This window comes from Boleophthalmus pectinirostris, unplaced genomic scaffold (assembly GCF_026225935.1).
Source record: "Boleophthalmus pectinirostris isolate CB_2022bp ecotype Guang Dong unplaced genomic scaffold, ASM2622593v1 HiC_scaffold_6, whole genome shotgun sequence".
Lineage (NCBI taxonomy): Eukaryota > Metazoa > Chordata > Actinopteri > Gobiiformes > Gobiidae > Boleophthalmus > Boleophthalmus pectinirostris.
Window position 1 is genome coordinate 40,676,965 of NW_026571447.1, and position 24,850 is coordinate 40,701,814.

General features: G+C 42.8%; 1 protein-coding gene across 2 annotated transcripts in view; it reads left to right on the forward strand.

Moving 5' to 3' along the window:
- Nucleotides 1–20,087, forward strand: part of LOC110171067 (raftlin-like) — a 215,895-nt gene extending 195,808 nt beyond the window's left edge. For both annotated transcript variants that reach the window (XM_055164067.1, XM_055164068.1), the window contains exons 7-10: nucleotides 4,229–4,341; nucleotides 9,863–9,966; nucleotides 12,903–12,978; nucleotides 15,878–20,087. In XM_055164067.1, the coding sequence (XP_055020042.1) occupies nucleotides 4,229–4,341; nucleotides 9,863–9,966; nucleotides 12,903–12,978; nucleotides 15,878–16,300 (716 nt within the window). In that variant the 3' untranslated portion in view covers nucleotides 16,301–20,087. The remainder of the gene's footprint in view (nucleotides 1–4,228; nucleotides 4,342–9,862; nucleotides 9,967–12,902; nucleotides 12,979–15,877) is intronic.
- Nucleotides 20,088–24,850: the final 4,763 nt, after the last annotated feature.

The window sequence follows — 24,850 nt, forward strand, 5'->3', positions numbered from 1 at the left end:
AAACCAGGACTAAAACCAGGATTAAAACTAGATCTAAACCAGGACTAAAACCAGGTCTAAACCAGGACTAAAACAGGACTAAAACCAGGACTAAAACCAGGTCTAAACTAGATGTAAACCAGGACTAAAACCAGGATTAAAACTAGATCTAAACCAGGACTAAAACCAGGTCTAAACCAGGACTATAACCAGGTCTAAACCAGGACTATAACCAGGTCTAAACCAGGACTAAACCAGGTCTAAACTAGATCTAAACCAGGACTAAAACCAGGACTAAACCAGGACTAAAACCAGGTCTAAACTAGATGTAAACCAGGACTAAACCAGGACTAAAACCAGGTCTAAACCAGGTCTAAACTAGATCTAAACCAGGACTAAATCCTGCTGTGTGGACGTGTCTCCTCTTCTTCTTCGATCAATAATATTTTTAATACGGTTCAGGTTCCTCGTTTTTGTTTCTCTACAGCAAATCAAGTAATCCAAAGTAATCAGATTACATTACTCACTTTAAGTAATTTAATGGATTACGTTACAAACTACATTTTGGGGGATGTAATCTGTAATCTGTAGGGGATTACATTTTAAAATGAGGCGAGTGTTGGTTCTGGTCAGCGCTGGTGCAGATCAGCAGTGTCGGAGTCTGAAGCGGCTGAACTCTGGACGGTAAAGACATAAACGTCTTGTCCCTGTCGTGGTTTGGTATTTGAGCTCCAGGTTTCCGCCGTCATCACCTCGTCTCCGCTCCGTCCTCCCAATCCCACGCTTCACTTCACATCGCAGCTGATCTGGAGTCAGTGTAAACAGCAGTGTGTGAGCTGTGAGACGTTCACTGTCCCACGTGAACGACGGCGCCGGTGTTTACAGACGAAGTCAATCTGATGAAAAAACAAAAGAGGAAGAACGTGTCTGTGCTCAGGATGTTACTGCCTGGAATGTTCCACAGTGCGACATTAACAGTGTTGGGAAGGTTCTTTTAAAATGTAATCCCCTACAGATTACAGATTACACACACCAAGATGTAGTTTGTAACAGAATCCATTAAATTACTTAAAGTGAGTAATGTAATCTGATTACTTTGGATTACTTGATTTGTTGTAGAGAAACAAAGACGAGGAAATTGTAACATCAGATGTTTTGGTAAAAGAAAATGAAAAAGTTCAGATTTTACTGAACCAAATTAAAAATATTTTTGATAGAAGATGGACGGTCCACATGGCAGGACTGTTAAATCTTGTTTTAGACCTGGTTTAGTCCTGGTTTAGTCCTGGTTTAGTCCTGGTTTAGTCCTGGTTTAGTCCTGGTTTAGACCTGGTTTTAGACCTGGTTTAGACCTGGATTAGACCTGGATTAGACCTGGTTTAGTCCTGGTTTAGACCTGGATTAGACCTGGTTTAGTCCTGGTTTAGACCTGGTTTAGTCCTGGTTTAGATCTGGTTTAGTCCTGGTTTTAGACCTGGTTTAGACCTGGATTAGACCTGGTTTAGACCTGGTTTTAGACCTGGTTTTAGACCTGGTTTTAGACCTGGTTTATTAGACCTGGTTTAGTCCTGGTTTTAGACCTGGTTTAGTCCTGGTTTTAGACCTGGATTAGACCTGGTTTAGTCCTGGTTTAGACCTGGTTTTAGTCCAGGTTTAGTGTCCGGCAATGAGTGGAATTACTGGAAAAAAAAAAAAAAAAGGATTTAGCCCAAAATGTGAAAACAGTTAAATCCCTCTGTTTAATCCATTTACTTCAACAAAGTAACTGTAATCCAATTACCACTCACTGAAACAGTAACTGTAACTGAATACAGTTACTCATCAGTTGTACTCTGATTACATAAGTCCAGTACATGTAATCTGTTACTCCCCGACGCTGCCCACAGTACGACATTAAACACGTCTGTCGTCATGGAGACAGGCAGGTGAGTCAGATCTGTGGAGAGGCGACTCCGCTCACTCTAACAACTGTTGGTTTTTCTGCGACTAAAACACCTGTAATCGAATAAAGAGAAACCGTCCGTCCACAAACCACATCAGACTGAAGTGATTGAATCATGTGAATCTCATGTTCGGATCATCAGAGGAATTTACACAATTTAATAAAGGAAACTGAGGAAGATGAACTTTTACCGTCTAAAAACATGAAAAACAGAACTAGTTCATTTGAAACAGTTTGTGCTCCAGAGTTCTCATGAGATAGATTTTTAATTTTAATTCTACAATTACACAGAAAACCATTAACCCGAAGTTCAGCAAATCTACAGCAGGACACTTCTGACTGTTTTGAAAAGGGTCCTTCTGTCTCCCCCTGTCTCCTTCTGTCTCCTCCTGTCTCCTTCTGTCTCCTCCTCTCTTCTCCTCTCTCCTTCTGTCTCCTCCTCTCTCCTTCTATCTCCTCCTCTCTCGTTCTATCTCCTTCTGTCTCCTCCTGTCTCCTCCTATCTCCTTCTGTCTCCTCCTCTCTCCTTCTGTCTCCTCCTCTCTCCTTCTATCTCCTTCTATCTCCTCCTGTCTCCTCTCCTGTCTCCTTCTGTCTCCTCCTCTCTCCTTCTGTCTCCTCCTGTCTCCTCCTGTCTCCTCCTGTCTCCTTCTGTCTCCTTCTGTCTCCTTCTGTCTCCTTCTGTCTCCTTCTGTCTCCTCCTGTCTCCTCCTCTCTCCTTCTGTCTCCTCCTGTCTCCTCCTGTCTCCTTCTGTCTCCTCCTGTCTCCTTCTGTCTCCTCCTCTCTCCTTCTGTCTCCTCCTGTCTCCTCCTGTCTCCTCCTGTCTCCTTCTGTCTCCTCCTGTCTCCTTCTGTCTCCTCCTCTCTCCTTCTGTCTCCTCCTGTCTCCTCCTGTCCTCCTCTGTCTCCTCCTCTCTCTTTCTATCTCCTCCTGTCTCCTTCTATCTCCTCCTGTCTCCTTCTGTCTCCTTCTGTCTCCTTGTCTCCTCTGTCTCCTCCTGTCTCCTCTGTCTCCTCTGTCTCCTCCTTCTCTCTCCTCCCTGTCTCCTTCTGTCTCCTCCTGTCTCCTCCTGTCTCCTCCTGTCTCCTCCTGTCTCCTCCTGTCTCCTCCTCCTCCTGTCTCCTTCTGTCTCCTTCTGTCTCCTCCTCTCTCCTTCTGTCTCCTCCTGTCTCCTTCTGTCTCCTTCTGTCTCCTCCTGTCTCCTTCTGTCTCCTCCTGTCTCCTCCTGTCTCCTTCTGTCTCCTCTCTGTCTCCTCCTCTCTCCTTCTGTCTCCTCCTCTCTCCTCCTGTCTCCTCCTGTCTCCTTCTGTCTCCTTCTGTCTCCTCCTGTCTCCTCCTGTCTCCTCCTTCTGTCTCCTCCTGTCTCCTCCTGTCTCCTCCTGTCTCCTTCTGTCTCCTCCTGTCTCCTTCTGTCTCCTCCTCTGTCTCTCCTTCTGTCTCCTTCTGTCTCCTCCTCTCTCTCTTCTGTCTCCTCCTGTCTCCTCCTCCTCTCCTCCTCTCTCCTCCTGTCTCCTTCTGTCTCCTTCTGTCTCCTCCTCTCTCCTCCTGTCTCCTTCTGTCTCCTTCTGTCTCCTTCTGTCTCCTCCTCTCTCCTTCTGTCTCCTTCTGTCTCCTCCTCTCTCCTCCTATCTCCTCCTCCTGTCTCCTTCTGTCTCCTTCTGTCTCTCCTCTCTGTCTCCTTCTGTCTCCTCCTGTCTCCTCCTCTCTCCTCCTCTCTCCTCCTGTCTCCTTCTGTCTCCTTCTGTCTCCTCCTGTCTCCTCCTGTCTCCTTCTGTCTCCTTCTGTCTCCTTCTGTCTCCTCCTCTCTCCTTCTGTCTCCTTCTGTCTGTCTCCTCCTCTCTCCTCCTTTCTCCTCCTGTCTCCTTCTATCTCCTCCTGTCTCCTTCTGTCTCCTCTGTTCTCCTTCTGTCTCCTCCTCTCTCCTCCTATCTCCTCCTGTCTCCTTCTGTCTCCTTCTGTCTCTCTCCTGTCTCCTTCTGTCTCCTCCTGTCTCCTTCTGTCTCCTCCTGTCTCCTTCTATCTCCTCCTGTCTCCTTCTGTCTCCTTCTGTCTCCTCCTGTCTCCTTCTGTCTCCTCCTGTCTCCTTCTGTCTCCTCCTATCTCCTCCTGTCTCCTTCTATCTCCTCCTGTCTCTTCTGTCTCCTCCTCTCTCCTCCTGTCTCCTTCTGTCTCCTCCTGTCTCCTTCTGTCTCCTTCTGTCTCCTCCTGTCTCCTTCTGTCTCCTTCTGTCTCCTTCTGTCTCCTCCTGTCTCCTCCTGTCTCCTCCTCTCTCCTTCTGTCTCACACTTGTCCTTGTGTCTCCTCAGATCTTCAGTCCAGGACCTTGGAGAGTGTGTTCATCTTCCAGGAGCCGGCAGAAGCTGAGGCGAGCGCTCAGGCCTACGACGCCATCGTGGTGGAGCAGTGGACCGTCATCCACGTGAGTGCAGAACCTTCTCACGCAGAGCAAAGGCTTCATGTAGACTGTCATCCTCATGAGTGCAGCACGGACCCATGCGCTCCAGACTCTGAAACAGAGCGGACATTTGCGCTCAGATCGCGCCATTTTCCTTTTCTCCAGACACGGCGGGACATGGTGGTGCCCGAAGATGCCAGATCGGGGCTGAGAGGGGCTCCTCAAGGCCCGTCCGTAGACACCAGTGTCTGCGCTCGTCACGTAATAACCTGCGTCATCAGTGACTCATCAGGGCTGTTAGTCCAACACGAAAACTCAAATGTCCTGCCCACTGTGTTTACGCACTTTCTTCTCCGGTTTTATTTTCTAAATTGTTGATACACGTTGAATTCGCAGTGTCGTGAATGTGGGTAGATCGTCGTGTTGTAGTAGTTGAGACCAGTGTTTCTCGAGGCCTTGAGATCATTTTTTTACCGTCTTGGTCTCATCTCGGACTCGACCGTGTTTGGACTCGGTCTTGATGGCGCTTGGACTTGGTCTTGTGTCGGACTCGAGGTCTGTGGGCAGGACAGGTTAAACTTTTTAAAACATCCTACGTGTCCATGTGCCTCACGTCAGCTCCTCGCACACACAGGTTCCTCCTCGATGCACTGATTAGAAGAGCAAGACGAAATGTGAAGCAACAACGAATCTAAATTTATGTTTCGGTGTTGGCACAGAGCAGGTCTACAGTGACGTGGATGAAGTTTGCCAAATTAAAGTGCACAAATGCATCTGTATTTGTCACTGTGTGTGTTGGTAAATGTGCAGAGGCACCGGCCACTGCAAAACCAAGAAGAGAATTTAACTCCAATTAGAAACTTGAAAAAACATTCTTTCACTTTCTTCAGTTTCTTCAGAAGAGCTTCTCAAACTGTGGGTGAGGATCCAAAAAAAAGGGTCTCGTTTAAGTGCAGAATAATAATAATAATAATAATGATGCATCAGTTTTATGTAGCGCTTTTTTTTTTGGACACTCAAAGACACTTTGCTTGGCTTTTTTAAGCTTAAATGAACATTTATCAGATAAAGTGGAAAAAGATCTATAAAAAAGTTATTTATGTGGGTGTGATCAGCTTTTTCCCAGATGAAGATCATTAAGTCTCAAGTCACATTGTTTACAATGTGTATGTAGTATATATGATTATTGTTTCTCTCTTAGCACAAACTCGAAATAAAAACGAATCAATCAATCAGTCAAAAGTCCAAACCCCGTTCCACCATGACTGATTCTCAAAACATTTATAAATAAATAAATGATTTGCATTTTTGTAGTAAGTCGATCATTTTGACTTGGTCGTTTTATAAGTGGCTCACATGCTGATAAAGTGTGAACACTCCTGGTCCAAATGTAAAGAAACGCTCTGCTCTAGTGTGATGTGCTGCTGTCCATCGGAGCCACTGCAGCGTTTTGTTGCGATGACGTTTACGGCTCCTAACGAATCCTTTTGGGCTCCAACATGGAACTTAGTCTACATTCACACTGCAGCCTGAAGTGACAAAATCTGATTTTTTTTGGCTCCTATGTTCCTGTATCGGATCTTTTATTGACAGTCTGAACCACACAGATCAGATTTTTTCAAATGTGACCCAGGACACTTGGATCTGTGCTCCTGAAACTGATCCATATCTGATCTTCATGTGACTTCAGTCTGAACGGACAAAGTGCATTCATCCACTTACACGTTATCAACAAGACACAAACGTTCTTCTCGTCAGACGAAAATTGAAAATCGCTCTCCCACCGCTCTTGGCTCCGTCTCCACATCCACACGTTCCTTTCAACGTTCTGTCCCACAAAACACCACGACCAAAAACCTGGTCCTTCTCCTTCTCAATCTCCTCCTTAAAACAAGTCAGTTGTTCATGTTGTGGCTCCGGTACGAGAGGAACTTTAAAATCTCCAGGTGCTCGATGCTGCGTCCATGTTTGGACAACTTGTGTAAACACAGAGACGCTCGCTGCGGTTGACGTCGTCGTGTCTCCAGTGTCACATGTGGGACACTTTTGGGCCGTTTAATGTTCACACTGGAGTCACATACAAGTCACATTTAACTGGAAATGTGAACGACCTCGAAAAAACATCATTTCACAAAAAAATCCGAATTGAGCGTTAAACCCTGCAGTCTGAACGTAGACTTTGACTTGTTTCTTTTATTAAGTCATTTTAGATCAATATTGTAATTTACAACGTTCAGAATATGACATAAAAATCCACTGGTGTCATAAATTCTAAGTATAACCGACACAAACCCAACAGGTCTTCTTCTTGTTTCTTTAAAAAGCCTTTTCAGACAGAAGTGAAGCAGAGCCTCTCGTCCCAAACATGACACAGACACATCAGGCTCTTTGCTCTCAGATAATTCGATTCCTTGTTGCTGATGTTGTCACAGAGAGCTGCTTTTAGTCTTTTAGTCTTGAAAAAACTGCTTGTTTACAGGAAAATGTCCGGTGCCCTGAAATCATCAGACTTATTGAATTGAGAAACTTTCCAGACGGAGGCAGGTGTAATTTATATCCTACTATTTTTTATGAACTTGAATGAATTTTCTGTTCAATTATTTTTTGTAGAGCCGAAATCACGATCTGAATGAGAAATTTGCACATCAATTTCTGGAAAACGGAGGAGAGGGAGCAGCCCAAGAACATTTCACCTGCAAATTGGGGATTTTGTTCTTTTGTAAAAACATCAGAGCCCAAAATCTTCACAAAACGGAGAATTTAATCAACAGAAAGTTAGAAAATCAAACCGACTTTGTTCAATAACAGATGAACCAACCTTCAGAGGAAACAGGGAAATGAAGAACTGCCCCAGAGCGCCCCCTGGCCTCACACAAGCCCATCAAATCTCTCTTTGATTATTGGCGGAAAAAGTCGACCGAGCAACGATTCTGAGTCAGAATCCAAGAAGCTCCGCCCACTGTGACGTGTAAATATGAAGTGTTTTCATTGTGTTTGGAAACTGGTGTTTCAGTCACTCATATTACTGCAGTACTTTACCACGTCTGTACTACTGCAGTACTTTACCACGTCTGTACTACTGCAGTACTTTACCACGTCTGTACTACTGCAGTACTTTACCACGTCTGTCTGTACTACTGCAGTACTTTACCACGTCTGTACTACTGCAGTACTTTACCACGTCTGTACTACTGCAGTACTTTACCACGTCTGTACTACTGCAGTACTTTACCACGTCTGTACTACTGCAGTACTTTACCATCTGTACTGTACTCACTGCAGTACTTTACTCTGTACTGCAGTACTGTACTGCACTACTGCAGTACTTTACTGCGTCTGTACTTACTGCACTGCAGTACTTTACTGCGTCTGTACTGCACTGCAGTACTTTACTGCGTCTGTACTCTGCACTGCAGTACTTTACTGTACTACTGCAGTACTTTACTGTCTGTATACTGCAGTACTTTACCATTTACTGCGTACTTTACTACTTACTGCAGTACTTTACTTTACTGCAGTACTGTCTGTATTACTGCAGTACTTTACTGCGTCTGTATCACTGCAGTACTTTACTGCGTCTGTATTACTGCAGTACTTTACTGCAGTACTTTACTGCGTCTCTGTATCACTGCAGTACTTTACTGCGTCTGTACTACTGCGTCTGTATTACTGCAGTACTTTACTGCGTCTGTATTACTGCAGTACTTTACTGCGTCTGTATTACTGCAGTACTTCGTCGTGTTGTGGTGAGGCCAATATTGAACAAATACTTGATTTTACGGGTGACTGACAGGGGAAACCTTAAAAAAACGCTTCAAGCTCAGACGTGAGGTCAAATCCAGGTCCAAGTGGGAGTCGGAAGAAAATCAAACGCAGTGTTGGTCCAGGGGTGGGACTTCCTCAAAGTTCTGGAGTAACCAAACACCAAACTACCCACTTCTAAACACTGTCTTCCACCTGAGCTGCCAGGTCTAAAAACAGACTGCTGACAAAGTTTAATTCAGACCTAAAATTACATATATAAAAAAAAAAGATTCAGAAAATGTCATTGATCTCAGGACAATTCATTTGCAGCATTCTCAATAATAATAATAATAATAATAATAATAATACATTGGACTTATGTAGTGCTTTTTTGGACTCTCAAAGATGCTTTACAGACAAATAAAAAGTAACACTTTTTTAAAGAAAACGGGGGAATCATGGGGGCAATGCCACTTTAGCAGCATCAAGCACCTGGAGATTTTAAAGTTCCTCTCGTACCAGAGCCAGAACATGAACAACTGACTTGTTTTAAGGAGGAGATTGAGAAGGAGAAGGACCAGGTTTTTGGTGGTGGTGTTTTGTGGTGAGTGGAGATGTGCTTCACTTCAGTCACATGGATCATGAACAGTTTTCACCTACTTCAGTGCAGAATAGTGACGTTTGTGTCTTGTTGATAACGTGTAGGTGGATGAATGCACTTTGACCGTTCAGACTGAAGTCACATGTTCAAAAGATCAGATATGTATCAGTTTCAGGAGCACAGATCCAAGTGTCCTGGGTCACATTTGAAAAAAATCGGATCTGTGTGGTTCAGACTGACATTAAAAGATCAGATACAGGAACATAGAGACAAAAAATCTGATTTGGGTCACTTCAGGCTGCAGTTTGAACACAGCCCAAGTTCCTGATGGATTGTGGGAGTGAGTTTCAGAGGGCGGGGGCCCAGAGCAGTTCACACAAACACAGTGTGAGTCTGTTACAGTCCACAAGTGGAACTACACAGAACAATATATATTTTACAATACAAAACTTTCAAAAAACACTACCATCAGAATTAAGCAATTTTATAGCAGAGAAAAGAATTTGAGCAGTGATTTGTCTTTCGTACTGGAGCATAAACCCGACTCCCTGAAGGCATCGTGATGAAGTCAGGAGCCGGAGGATGGAGGAGCTGAGCCAGGAGACACTTCTTCACAGAGAACGCAGCTCCTTCAGTTTGACACCAGTTTTTCTTCCCCCTGATGCGTCTGAGGCTCGATTTTATGCCAAACGACAGACTTCTCCCTTTCCCCCCTTCAGGTTAAACGTTCTGTATTACACAAAATTGACTCTTGTGATGAGCTCCAAGTCATGTTCTAATGTGTTTACCTCCTCAAAAACAAACCTGGAGTTGTGTTAATCAAATCGATTTAAAATTTTTTCTTCAGGATCATAACATGAGTTGAGTTTGTTGTGTGACTCATGTGTCTCGTTGTTTCCTTTAAGTTTTGTTCTTTCTTCTCTTGATCGTTGTGGATAAATTCTTCATGTTAGAATGTTTCTCCTTTGTGGAGTTTGAGTCGGTTGAAGATTTGGTGATGGAGCAGATTTATGAAACTGCTGGAGAATACGATGCACATTTACACAGAAAACCATTAACCGGCAGTTCCACAAACCTCCTGAGGGACACTTCCGGCCGTTGTGTAAAAGTTCTGTTAGTAGTGGTGAAGAAGAGGAGGTGGAGAGTCTGAGGAGGCTGATGTTTCTGCTGCTGTAGTGAACACTCTTTCTCTTTCCTCAGGGGCTCCAGGTGAAGGCGGATTACGTCCCTCTGCTTCAGTCCTTGGCCTCGTTCGGCTGGAGACTCACCTGTGTCCTGCCCACCCCCGTCGTCAGGAGCAACAGGTACTACCCACAATGCACCTGGAGAAACTCAAACATATATTTATCTACACACAATGTTGGGAAGTTTACTTTTAAAATGTAATCCCCTACAGATGACAGATTACACACCCCAGAATGTAGTTTGTAACGTAATCCATTTAATTACTTTAAGTGAGTAAAGTATTATTGTATTGTCATGTTTTTTAAAACTACATGAATGAACCAACCACATCCTGAAAATTCCTGTTTGTTCTCTTCAAGTCGTCTGAGCCCAAGTCTCCGTGAGCAGCTCATTTTTTGCTGTAGAGAAGAAAAGACGAGGAAATCTTCACAAGCCCAGTCTTTCCTGAACCGTATTAAAAATATTATTGACAGAGAAATGATTTGTACATGAGATCACTGCTGCCTTCAGTTATGTCCACCTGCTGTTAGTGTCATTTTGTTTTTTGTTTTTTTAAATAAAAAAATAAATCACTTTCAGTAGAAACATAAAGGTGCCAGCTCAGTAAAAATCTGTAATATTTGATGTTTTTTACTCAAAATGATGTGGTTGGTTCAAATGGTTCAAAAATAACAAATTATCTCTTAATATCAAAAAAACTAATTATATGATTTTTTGTGGTAAAAAATCATTTCTGACTAATCCTAAAATCAAAATTGATTCAATTGAAATAACTCGTGTCTCATCCACCAAATTTTTGGGCGTCATTATTGATGATGATCTGTATTGGAAAGAGCAGTTGACTGGGTGACTAGAAAAATTAACAAATCTCTTGGTGTTATAAGAAAAGTTTGCACGTTTCTGGACTCAAATTCTATACTTACATTATATTATAGTTTAATTTATCCCTATCTGTCATATTGTAATATAATCTCTACGACTCTGAACAAAATATTATTGGTGCAAAAACGTTTTGTTCGAATTGCAACTCATTCTACGCCACTAACATCGTCTGCTCATTTATTTACTAAACTTAACATTCTTAATATTTATGAGATTAATATTTATCAAATTTGTATTTTTATGTATAAAATTCTTTACAATTCAACAACGATCCCCGAACATTTCACATCTTATTTTAAAACTAATGCAGAGATTCATAGATACAAAACTCGTCAAATGCATCATTTTCATGTTCCAAAATTTGTCACATCAAGAGCGAAGTTTTGCCGACGACACAGAGGCGGAAAATTCTGGAGTCAGTTTTCACATCTGGTTTGTGACGCGGATCAGAGGCGTCGTTTAAAAAGAGTTTGAGGAAATGTTTGATATTTCATGTTAATGTTTGATCATCTTTTAATTGTGGATTTTTATTGTGTTTTAATCCATGTTTGAATCAAAATAATTTAATTCATGGTGTTTAAATATAATTGTTATATATATATACATTTTTATGCACAATGATAATGTAAAAGTTTTAATGTATTCATAAGGTGGAGGCTTTAATATTTCGCCCTATTGGGTTTTTTGTCTCTTCCGGCAACTTCTTTTTATCTAGTATGTTTCTTTTTATTGTCATGTTATATGTGCAAAAATAAATAAATAAATAAAAAATAAATGATGCAGAATCAGATGATTAGGCAAGGCAAGTTTATTTGTACAGCACAATTCGTACACAAAGTAATTCAAAGTGCTTTACAGAATAAGAAATACATTAAAATCATAATAAAAACAAATCAAAACATAAATAATCATGAAGATTCAAATTAAAATAAAAAAAAGAGAGACATAAATTGGAGAGAAGAGTGCGGAATGAAAACCTTTCAGTTATTTACACGCTCGCTGCGGTTGACGTCGTCGTGTCTCCAGTGTCACATGTGGGACACTTTTGGACCGTTTAATGTTCACACTGGAGTCACATACAAGTCACATTTAACTGGAAACGTGAACGACCTCGAAAACACATCAGATTTCACAAAAAAATCGGAATTGAGCGTTAAGTCCTGCAGTCTGAACGTAGACCAAAGTTAAACCAGTGAGTCCAGCACCAAAGCAGAGATCCACACTTCTGTCCTCTGCTTATTTCGATGTCCTAAAAGCGCCACCTGCTGGTCTCAGACGACGCTGCAGGAGTCAGTGTCTCTAAATACCGTCCGATACAAACGCAGTGTTCAGTTTCAACAGTGGAGAACAAACAAACTCCAGTATTTAAGCAGGTAAACAGGTGCTTCTCAGACTGCAGTTTCACCTCCTCCTCCTCCTCTTCTTCTTCTTTTTTTTCGTGGAATGGCCTCTGCGGCGCTCTCCTCGTGAGCAGAGCCGGTGTGAAAGCGCTGATTTGTGGAGGTGTTTGGCTCCTGCAGCCTTCATAAAACAGAGTTAGGAGTATTGACCGCGGCTCACAGCAGCAGGACCCGGGCTCTAACTGAAACACGTGAAGGGAGAGGATTAGAACACGAGGGATTTAAACACCAGGAACAGTCCGCAGGAGCCACCACGACGGCTTTTACACATGGACTTTACACGTGACAATACAGGAAAACATGGAAACACGACGGAACCACTGATCTTCTCACGCTTTTCCTCATTTTCAGCTTCATCTGATCCTCTTCTGTCCTCCTCTGACCCTCTGACCCTCTCCTCTGCTCGTCTGAACCTGTCCTCTGCTCTGACCCTCTCTTCTGATCTTCTTTGTTGCTCCTCTGACCTTCTCCTCTGTTCCTCTGACCTTCTCCTCTGCTCTTCTGACCTTCTCTTCTCCTCCATCTGGCCTGTTCCTCTGACCCTCTCCTCTCCTCTGACCCTCTCCTCTTCCTCTGACCTTCTCCTCTGCTCTTCTGACCTTCTCCTCTGCTCCTCTGTCCTTCTCCTCTGCTCCTCTGTCCTTCTCTCCTGCTCCTCTCTCCTTCTCCTCAGCTCCTCTGACCTTCTCCTCTGCTCCTCTGACCTTCTCCTCTGTTCCTCTGACCTTCTCCTTCGTGTATTTAACCCCGTGTTGTCGTTTCTCTCTCCTCAGCGACGGCAGCGTCTCCACCAAACAGATCGTGTTTCTGCAGAGACCCGTCCTGAGCCGGAAGAAGAGGGACACGAAGGTACTGACACCAAACCCAACTCCTGTGTCTGTGTGTGTCTGTGTCTGTGTGTGTGTGTGTGTGTGTGTGTGTCTGTGTGTGTGTGTCTGTGTGTGTGTGTGTGTGTGTGTGTGTGTGTCTGTGTAAACTGTGCAAAACCAAAATGCAATTTCAAAATACAGAACATTAAAACTATACTTCAGAATTTTCTCCATGGAAATGTTTGCTGAACTGGAGATTACAGTAAAACGAACATTTCCAGGTCAAATTTGTGGAGTTGCGAGTTCACTCACCGTAAAGATGAGGCAAAATGACCCAAAAAAATCTCATATTTTAGTTTATTTTGGTTAAAAGTTACATACTGTGGCTTTAAACAACCAACTTTGCACAAAACAGGACTTTGAAAAATAATAAAATGATAAACTGTCATATTTACATGATGTTTTTCTACCTCCAGTTTTCCCTCAAAGCTTTTAGATGTCGAACCGCTCACCCACTCACACCGGCGGGGACCAGGCGGGTGAAGTGTCTTGCCCAAGGACACAATAACAGCGTCTTTGTGTAATCGTGGTCGTCCTGTAGACAGTTTATGCGGCCGTCCTCTCAGTCTCCGGCGAGGCTCACGTGACGTTCAGATGTTTCTTTGCTCTCGGGCTTCGCAAAACCTGGAACAAATGAGCTCAGTTTACTTCTGTGCATCGTGAGGCCGATTTCTGATCTAATATTTGATCTGATGTTATTGTGACTCAACAAAGTGTCTAACTCTGCCCACAACTGTGTTTCAAATAGAGCTGCTGAACAGGGACGGACCTGAGGAATAAAGGGAGTGAGGAGGAGGACTAATGATGAGTTGTGTTATTCTCTGCAAACGCACTCGGGTCTCAGATATGACGTCACATCCACATTTCAAGCGTTTTATTATGTTTTTATTATGTTCCACGTGTCCGACTTGGAGAAAAACGTGGACGCCGCCCGTAAAGCTGTTATTGTTGTTGTTTATCTTCTGTAAGAGACTCGAGAGACGTTTAGTATCAACCGATTAAAACAAGTCTGATCAATAATGACCTCAACACAACAACGAGCACCACAAACACAGGCAGATACAGACGCAGTAAAGTACTGCAGTAATACAGACGCAGTAAAGTACTGCAGTAATACAGACGCGGTAAAGTACTGCAGTAATACAGACGCAGTAAAGTACTGCAGTAAAACAGACGCTGTAAAGTACTGCAGTAATACAGACGCGGTAAAGTACTGCAGTAATACGGACGCGGTAAAGTACTGCAGTAATACGGACGCAGTAAAGTACTGCAGTAATACGGACGCGGTAAAGTACTGCAGTAATACGGACGCGGTAAAGTACTGCAGTAATACAGACGCAGTAAAGTACTGCAGTAATACAGACGCAGTAAAGTACTGCAGTAATGCAGTAATACAGTAATACGACGCGGTAAAGTACTGCAGTAATACGGACGCGGTAAAGTACTGCAGTAATACGGACGCGGTAAAGTACTGCAGTGATACAGACGCAGTAAAGTACTGCAGTAATACGACGCGGTAAAGTACTGCAGTAATACAGACGCAGTAAAGTACTGCAGTAGTAATACAGACGCAGTAAAGTACTGCACTAAAGCAGTAATACAGTACCGGTAAAGTACTGCAGTAATACAGACGCGGTAAAGTACTGCAGTAATACGGACGCGGTAAAGTACTGCAGTAATACGGACGCGGTAAAGTACTGCAGTAATACAGACGCGTAAGAGTACTGCAGTAAACATAAAGTACAGTATACAGACAGTAAAGTACTGCAGTATACAGACGCAGTAAAGTACTGCAGTAATACAGACGCAGTAAAGTACTGCAGTAATACAGACGCAGTAAAGTACTGCAGTAATACAGACGCAGTAAAGTACTGCAGTGATACAGACGCAGTAAAGTACTGCAGTAATACAGACGCAGTAAAGTACTGCAGTAATACAGACGCAGTAAAGTACTGCAGTAATACAGACACAGTAAAGTACTGCAGTAATATAGAGTAACTGAAATTGTCATTTAAACCACCAAAGCATCAAACATAATGAAAACCGTTCATACAAGTGACACTGACACTAAATGAAGAATGGAAAAAACGAATAACGACCGTTTCCCGTTTACGTGACTTCTGTTACTGCGATGCCGGACTTTTACACTGCATACGGACTGAACCAGGACTGATCCGGGTCCAGGACCAGACCGGGACCAGAGCCGGACTCCGAGCTTTAACTCCGAGCCTCCACAAGGTCCGAGCCTCAGCTTCGAGCTCCAACCCGAGTGTGGAGTGACTGAATAATGAACTGTAAAGCTCTTTGGGAATCTTGAAAGGCGCTATATAAATGTTATCCACCAGACCGGGACCAGAGCGGGACTGAGACCGACTCCAGCGGTCCGAGCGGTTCGGTGTAATCGTCTGCGCGCTGGTTCTGTGCGGGGAAAGCGAGAATGTTCTGTGGACTACAGGTCCGGACGGGCTGCTCCGGTCGTCCGCGCTCAAGAACCGCAGCTGGTTCCAGGGTGGTGCAGCATCCGGACAGAAGCGTGAGTCCAGTTTGGTCCCGGCCTGGTCTCGGTCTCAGTTCCGGTCTCAGTCCCGCTCTGGTCGCGGTCTGGTCCTGGACCTGGATCAGTCCTGGTTCAGTCCGTATGCAGCGCAAAAGTCCGGTATCGCAGTCACGGACGTCACGTAAACGGGAAACGTCTGTTATCTGTTTTTTCCATTTTTCATTTAAACACAAAATCAAAAACTGAAAAAAACAAATCGTTTTCCGTTTTTTCATTTTAGTTTTGGAGCCAAATAATGAAGAAATCTGTTGTTTTTTTGTTTTCTTATTTTTGGTTTTATTACTTCCTCCTAACTCCCTCTCGCTCATCTGTCTCTTTCCAGAAGCTGATCTTCAAAACCAGAAATAAATCCAACAAAAACTGCATCAAAGACTCGGCCAAGAACAAGAAGAAGGGCAAGAAATCCGAGAAGGAACCCGAGGACGCGAAGCCGGCGGAAACGACCACCGACCCACCGGAGACAGCGGCAGTAGGGGACACTCACGAATGTAACGCAGGAGAACCCGGAGACGTGTCCAGAGACGGGGACGAGGACGGCGGGACACCAGCTGGAGCGGAGCAGCCGGAAACCAAAGAAGAAGAAGAAGAAGAAGAGCAGCAGGAGGAGGAGGAGAACGCGGAGAGGCCGGTGCTGGAGAACGGACTGGACACGGACCCGGACGACCGATCGACCGCCAGCAACGAGATTATTATTACGAAAGGGGCGGCCGCGACCAACCCGGGCGCGGCGGGAAGTCAGGGGTAGAGGAGAGGGTTCGGGAGGAGAGCGGCGGCGCCCCCTACCTCGTGAAGAAGCGCGGGACTTTCTCGGACGGTGTTCGTGTGTCAGTTTCGCTCTGGGTCTGTAGCGTCGAACTGCTGATGGAAAAAAAGACTCTCGTGTTTGATTGTATCACTGGTTCTACAGCCTGTGTCCTTAAAGAGGGGGTATTCTGCTTGAATATTTTAGATTTCTACCATGTTCTAAAGTTGTTCTCTCATCAAAAACACGCCTGAAGAGGTTTAAGAGTCATCTGTGCATGTTTGAGTAATCTAGTGATCTCTCCTCAGCCCTATTCTAACGCTCCTTACAGTTAGGTGTAAAGTTCCGTATGAATAAATTAGTGCTGTCAAAAATATCACGTTATTAACGAGTTAACGCAAAACAATTTTAAAGGTGTAAATTTTTTTTTTTTTTATCGTAAACTAGTTTTTTCATAAACTGTGTCCACTGCTGTAATGTTAAAAAAAACTTCAGGATCTGACTTTAAACAGGAAGCAAAACAATTAGTACGAAACTGAGAAGCCCCGTGTGTGCGCTGATGTTACTCAAACAAAGAAAACATGAAATAAAGTCGTAAACACACGGCGAATCTGCACTGACCTTCGATAAAAACTGTGACAGAGACAGAAGTTTTACAGACTCTTCAGGATGTTCTCACTCAGCGCTGTTTTTATCTCCATAAACTCGCAGAGGAGAGTTTCGCAGCAGGATTCACACGTGTCTCACTGTTTACACTAAATATGAATGTGTTAAAAACACCACAACGTGTGTGAATTTTAACACATCAGTGAGTTCTATTTGAGACAACACAACTTGAGTTAATTGTGACTTTGACTATTGATTGTGAATTGGCTGATGATGTTTACACATATTTTTGTGTTGTAGAAGTTAAATCATGTAACACATTATTTGCAGAAATTGACACAACGTGTGTTATTTGTCTTTCTACACATTCAAAGTGTAAGAAAACAACACATTCTTTCTTAGAGTGTAACACATATTTGTGCCGCTGGACTTATTTTCTCCACTGAAGCGTTGGTTCTGCTCCACATGTAAACAAACAGTGACGCCTCAGAACAGCAGCTGGACAAACACGTCACAAACACAGATGCAATAAAAAAAAAAATTTAAATTCAAGGAAGAAAAATGTGCGATTAATTTGTGATTAACCGTGAGTTAACTATGACATTCATGAGATTAATTGCAATTAAATATTTTAATTGACTGACAGCACTAAAATAAAAACACAAAAACATGATAAAAAACTGTGCTCAGCAACTCGACAAACCTGACGTGATGTGCAGGAGTTTCATTAGCGGGACGCGGCTGATCGTGTTGTGATAGTGCTCTGAAGGGGGAGTGACATCGAGAAAGAGAAACTTATAAAACATGTTTAAAAAAAAAAAATGGAACACGGTGATTTAAATGTTTTGTTTGAGCTGTTAATAACCCATAGAAGTAAAATACCCCCTCTTTAAACTCTATGTATTTTTATTATTTTTTATTTTCCAGATTTTATGAACAGTTGTTTGGTCGTCTTAACAAGGCCACTGATCCTCGGATGATTTTATTTGTTTTTTCTTTTCGACTCTGAGCCTAAAGATCTTAAAATGGGACTAAACACCTAAACTCAAACTCAAAACAACAGTATCAACATTTCGATCGAGTTCAGAAACACCTGTCTGTACGCAGGGCAGTTCTGTGTGATGTCACCAACTACTGAAAACTGACAGCACAAACTTAGATTTCGCCGTTTTTGACCACAGAGCTGCAAATGTTTTGAGTTTGCTCAGTTTGAACAGTGGAAAATGTTGTTAAAACACCAGATGCACAGTTTAATAGTGAAAAAGTGCAAAGTGCATCAACGGAAACGTGTTTAGTTTCACTTTGAGTCACAGGAACTTCAACATTCCTTTGAAAATATATATTTTAAAGAAATTATTTATGGATTTTGAGAAATAATTTTACCACACCAGGAAAACCAGACCGTAGACGGTTCTTGTGATAAATATAAAAGGTGCTGTGAGAACATTTTCTGCCACCTGCTCGTCTCTATAAACGTTTTAATGCCTGGATTATAATTTCCACCACACTTTTATTATATTACAGGTGTTTTTATTGCTCAAAAATACATAAAAACACTTTGTCTTCATGTTTAAAGAGTAACATTAACACCAGACTATGGGACTAGAGTGGTCCACAAAATAATGGTTTTTAAAAAAGCTTCAATTTTCTTTCCTCCCAATGTTTTATTTGAGTCTAACCCATAAAAAAAAAAGATATTCCATGTAAAATATCAGTCTGATTGGTTAATATGACAAGTTATAAAAGGTAAATAGTTTATTTAAATGAAAATTTGAATAATACAAAATATTAGAGATGTAACAATAAGCGAAATATCGTGATATTGTAAAGTTCTCACAATAATATCATGGAACATCACAATATATCGAATTACACGTTTTTTTGCTTAAATGAAGAGTTACGGTGCAGCAACAGCAAAAAAAAAAAAGACAGAGGGAACTACATAGACCATGATCCTTTGCTGCACTTTTAAGTCTTGGTTCTTTGGATTAAGTCTTGTCAAGGAATTTTAAGAGGAAAAAGTTGCATATTAACAGATTTGTCAGTTTTGCCTCCACAAAATATCGCAATAAATATCGTACCATGAGATGTATATCATGAAAATATCGTATATCGTTTGGATATTGTTACATCTCTAATCGTGAGCCTCACCACCGTATCATGAGCTTTCCTACAATATCGCAATAAATATCGTATCGTGAGACTTGGATATCGTTACAGCCCTACAAAATAAGATGCGATTCGGTTTTTTGCTTTTATTGCTGTTTTCTTCAGTGACTTCCACTCAATCTTTTCAATCCCATGATCCTTTCTGATTGTTTGGATTCTGCCAGAAGCTCATGACTTCTTCCCAAACGATGCTGGCACCACCGCAGTAGCTCAGTTGGTAGAGCGTTTGTCCATTGAGCTGAAGGATGGCAGTTTGAATCCCACGCTCGACGTAAACATCATTTGTTGAGCAGTCAGATCCGCCGTATAAAATGTGACCATGAACATGACGATGGAGAAACACACGGGGGCAGTTTTCTTCCAAGTATCTGCTCCTCTGACTTCAACATCAAATAGAGGCACTTTGCAGACGTCTTAAGAATCACAGTGGCCATTACCGGCTCATCAAATTCTGATCCCGTCACATCTCAGAAGCTCAGCAGGACCGGGCCTGTTTAATAGGCGAGGTTCAGCTGACGTCATTGTTATTAAAAGCCGGCGTTGCTGCTGGGAAATATTTTGGTCGGAGGCAAGAAACACGGTAGCGTCAAACACAGTGCGTAACCTCGCGTATTTCTCCCCGATAATGGTAAATTCCTGCTGCATTATCAGACGCACAAATAGAAACACGGAAGAAGGAAAATGTCTTTTTCATATTCTGAGGGAAAAGAACCGCTAACGGTGAATTAAACGACTTTCAAACATCCGCAGAGCAAACGTAGAAGATCCTAACAAACCGTGGACTCAACAAGTTCAACAACACATCGAGACTCTTGGAGGTTTTCATCTTTTCTGCTGTGAAAGGCCCAGGAGTTTCCACCAAGTCATTGTGGATATCATCCAAGTGAATATTTGTCCAGGTAGTTGGAGATTCCGACCAGAAATGTGGTTTGGTCCAGACTCTGTCGGGGTTGAAAAGGGTGATTTGTCGTCCGTCGATGTTTATGACCAATTTCTGGTCAAATGGTCTTGGGTCGTCTGTTATTAGGTTCTTTTTTTCTGACCCAGAGTGTTATTTCATACCTGACAGTTTGGACTGTTCACTAGCGTCTTCCTCAGAGTCACGTGATGTTGCTGTGACGTGTCTGATCAGCTGATTTAAACAGGTTTTGGAGCCGTCTTCCTACCGGTGGAGGCAGGACGACAGCGCCACCTGCAGTCCCACTTCCTCAGGACAGTATCCCAGGTAGGAAGGCAGCGCCAAAACCTGTTTAAATCAGCTGACCAGACACGTCACAGCAACATCACGTGACTCTGAGGAAGACGCTAGTGAACAGAACAAACTGTCAGGGATGAAATAACACTCTGGGTCAGAAAAAAAGAACCTAATAACATAGAATATTGGAAGACCAAATGAATCTAATTGGACTATGGTCTTGGGTCCTCTGCCGTCCATCGTGTTGAATTAATGTTTCTTGCCGCCGACCAAAATAATTCCCAGCATGCAACGCGCGCTTTTGTCAACAATGAAACTCGCCTGTACTTGGATGGAGACACTGGGAAAATCAGGAGCCACGGGAGGCGCCAGTCACAAAACTGTCCCCGTGTCCTTAGGCAAGACACTTCACCCACATGGCCTAGTATGAAAGTGGGAAGTGGTGGTGGTGGTCGGAAGGGCTGATGGTGCTAATTGGCTGGTAGCCGCGCTTCCGTCAGTCTGTCCCAGGGCAGCTGTGGCTACAATAGTAACTTACATCACCGGGTCTGGAGAGAAGGAATAACGCTCTGTAAAGCCTCTTTGTGACATACGTCTGTGAAAAAGCTCTATATAAATAAAATCTTACTTACTTACTGCGGCTCTCTGTAAAGGTAACTTAGAAGAGTTTCAGATTAAAAAGTTTCTCTTAAAAAAATAAAATAAAATCAAGTAAAATCCTGTGCAACCAAAGCCGTAAGGTCGCCAAAATACCAAGCTTGAGCTACACCTAAACATTTACCGATTAAGCTAAAAGTTATTATTTTCTCCATAGGTAGACTCATGTAAGACTTTGGGAGGTAAACTGTCTAGAACTTTGATTTTTTTGGACCACCCTACTCCGGGACATTAACGGCAACTCCATCTCCATAGAGACAAGCAGGTGGCCAGAGTTACAGAGTTTATCAAAAGTTAAAATCTGACCAAACGTCTGGCCCTTCAAATGTCGCTGGTGTTTAATATTTGTTTAAAATTCCATGTGGTTTCAGTCACTGAACCAAACTAGACTGAATGTAGCTCCCCTCCCGGACGACAGGGGGCGCTGATACTGTTACAGGCTCATGCGATCGGTGAATGTCCCTCACGTGTGTCCGGGATGTAGAGACGGTTTTGTTTTTGCGAAAGGCAATCGAAGAGCGAGAGGAGCTGTTTACGACGTTCTGTTAACGCTTTGGATTTTGAATGAGATTATTCTGCGATGAGATTAACAAAAAAAGGCAAATGTGAGAAAAAAAAAATGAGTCAGTTACTGTAAAATTTTACAACTACTGATATAAGAACATTTCTGAAGGAGAAAATTATGCATTATATTATTTTTTGGAACATTTACCCACATTATATCACTGTCAAAAACACACCTGCAGTTGTATTTTGCTTCGTTCACGTTTCTTTCATGAATTCTTTTTACCAAATGTTGCTCTGAGCCTCAGAATTTTTCCTGAATAGTTACGTCAAAGGTAGAAAGCACCAACGAAACAAAATCCCGTTTGTTAATGTAGAGGAGCAGAAGACAAACAGACTGAGCTGCACTTTCTTGTTCTTGTGGTTTTACAGAAACATCACGTCTTGGTCTTTGCAGTGGAAGGTGTTTCTTGGTGAACAGTTGGAGACTTTCACTTTGGCGTTGACTTTTTAAATTCATAACCGAGGTTGAGCGAAGGATCAGGATTTTGTTTTGTCGTGGCTCCACATACAAAATGTTCTCTGTAAACTCGGGATGATTTCTTAGTCAGACAAATGTTTCCTTTTTGGTTCTTCCTGTGGATCAATCCTGCCCATCACCTTCACCTTTCACTATTTTTCAATTCCGTTGGGAAGAGAAACAGTTTGAACGGAGGTTTGAGTCACACACATCTGATTCACTTTTGCATTTATGAAGTTCACAAACACATTTCTCGAGTCGTTTTCCGCTGTTTGGATCCAACAACCACAAACACCAAAACTAAAATATGACAATATCAGAACCAGAAACAAAAGTGATATGGTTCAAAAGACTTGAAAAGATCGACTTTGTCAATAGACACGTCCCACTGGGAAAACAAACATGGAGGTTTGATGATCACTTCCGATCCGAGATTCGTGATGCTCATGTCAGCAAAGAAACACCACTGAGGACGGGAGATTCACTCGCTCATGTGTCAGGACTTTATATTTCAGACCGAACATACACATCTGATTTTGACCTTTTCTCTTTTTTTTTTTGGAAGATGGAAGATTCACGTTTTTTGAAAGAAATCTCCAAACTTCTGATCCACAAATGTTGAACCTTCTCATTATTATTTTGGGATTGGTTTAAAGTTCTTTCAGCTGACAACAATCACTCTTTTGGTTTTGAATAATGGCTCGACTGTCTGAGGCTATTGTGAAAAAATAATTCCACTTTTGTTGATTTGTACGGACAGAGGAGATCAGAGGTTCCGTCCCCGTGCTCCGATCTTCTGTCTGTATTCTCAAGTGCTTTCTCTCTTGTGGTGCGAGGGGGGTGGAGGTTAGTCGTGTTCTCGTGTAGCTGTGACCAGTGTAGCCTTATCTCGCCGCGGCCCCTGCCCCGGCGTCCGCGGAGTGGGCGGAGCTGCGGTTGACGTGTGCGCCGTGTTTGTCAGTGGTGGTTCTCGATAGTTGTGTTCTATGTTTTACACCGGGGACGTCGGCCGCGTGAAAAGGCGTCTCCGGGCTCATCCTGTGACAGTTGTTTCAGTGCTCAGATAGTTTCGCTGTGGGATTCTGTTGTGCTGCGGTCGTGTGCGTCGGAGCAGTTTGGTCACTACCGGATTTGTTAAACGCTGTCGTCTTTAGGGTTGGGCGGTATCCACATTTTATATCGTTAAACCTTCTCAGCATTTTATCAGGGTATACAGTATTACCTAGTCAGGCAGGTGCCACCTAGTGCCTCCGCTCAGTTTCATTTCTCTCCAGCGAACAGGTCTGGAGTCAGAAAACACCAGAATGACCAGGAGAGTCAAACTCATTTTGTTCTGGGGGTCGTGTCCAACCGACTTTGATCCAAAGTGTCTGGATCAGAAAACTCATGACATATAAACCCCAAAAATAACAATAAGTTCAAATATTTGTGCAGAGAAACACAAATCTATTACAGAAATCTTTTTTAATTGATGAACTCTTTCTTTTACTAAATATTATAATATTATGAACAACCTGAAACTTTAAGAAAAATACAATTTCAACACAAAGTTTTAACTTGTTTGCAAATAGGAATAAGTTCATTTTTGTTGTAAAATCCTGCACTCGGCTCCACTTTTCTCATGTTGGACATTTTTCTGATGAGGGTGTCACGGTCAACAGTCAAAACGATCGTCCTTTAAGAGCGTTTGGAAAGAGACAAGTCTTCATTTGTGCTGCTCTGGTGGGAGGGGCCACGTACAGAGACGCTGGAGACGCTGCTGTGATAAACACCACAGAAAATTACTAATACTTTAATAGAAAATATAATTAAAATATTTTAGTAGAAAATTTGCCAAGGGCCACATTAAAGGTCTTGGAGGGCCGGATCTGGCCCCTGGGCCGCATGTTTGACACCCGTGCACTAGACGATTTGAAAGAACCAGAAGTTGTAGAGACACACCGGCCAATCAGAGAAGAGCTGTGAAGCCATGACGTCAAACATGTGGCGTCTGTGTCCCTTTGGTGGAACAGAACAACAGTAAACAAAACGTGGAGATGGACGGAGACGAAGACAAACATTCTGTGTTGACAACGATTCCCCAGATCCCGAGGATTTAAACCCGGAACAAAGAGAATGTTTGTTGAATTTTATTATGAGGAAAGACGTTATTGTTCTTCTTCCTACAGGATTTGGTGCATTACAAACGTCACGACCAAACAGCAGCAACTGGTTAAATAAAAAAAGTCCCGCCTACTGTCGAATGAACGAATCCTAATGTTGCGAGGTCACACAGTTTACACCAAGTGAAACCAGCTGATGAATCAGGATACTGTCATTCGGCCTGAAGCCAAAATGCTGCCAAACTGCAGAAGTACTAGTATTTTTTTAATACCGTGGGATACTGTATTACCGCCCAACCCCAGTCGTCACGGTGTTTAACGTTGTGTTTTCGCTGTTTTGCTCCTCAAACGTTCGTTGTTCTGTCCAGGGGCTCAGTGTTTCATGATGTCGATCAGTTCAAATCTGGGAACCTGGAGCTCCATTTTTTCTCCATTTCTCAGAATCTTTCACAGACTCTTGAGCACAAAGTCCAGATCATCGTGTGTTCACTTTTAGTCGCGTTCAGTTGAGAACAGCTCTGTCCAGACGACCCGAGAGCAGCCAATCAGAGCTCTGCTTCTGCTGTTTAATGACGGTTTGAGGAGAAATAAATACTTGCTGTATAATCAGCTGCAGACCGAGTGACCAGATTTTCAAAATAAGAAACTGGGACTCTTCTGGTTTGGGGTGATTGGTGATAATAAAAATGTGAATCGAGTGTTGGAGTCTCGGCCTCGATACCACTTTTTTACGATCTTGGTCTCGAGCTCATTTGGACTCAGTCTGTCTCAGTCTAGAAGGAGTTTGGTTTTGGTCTCGT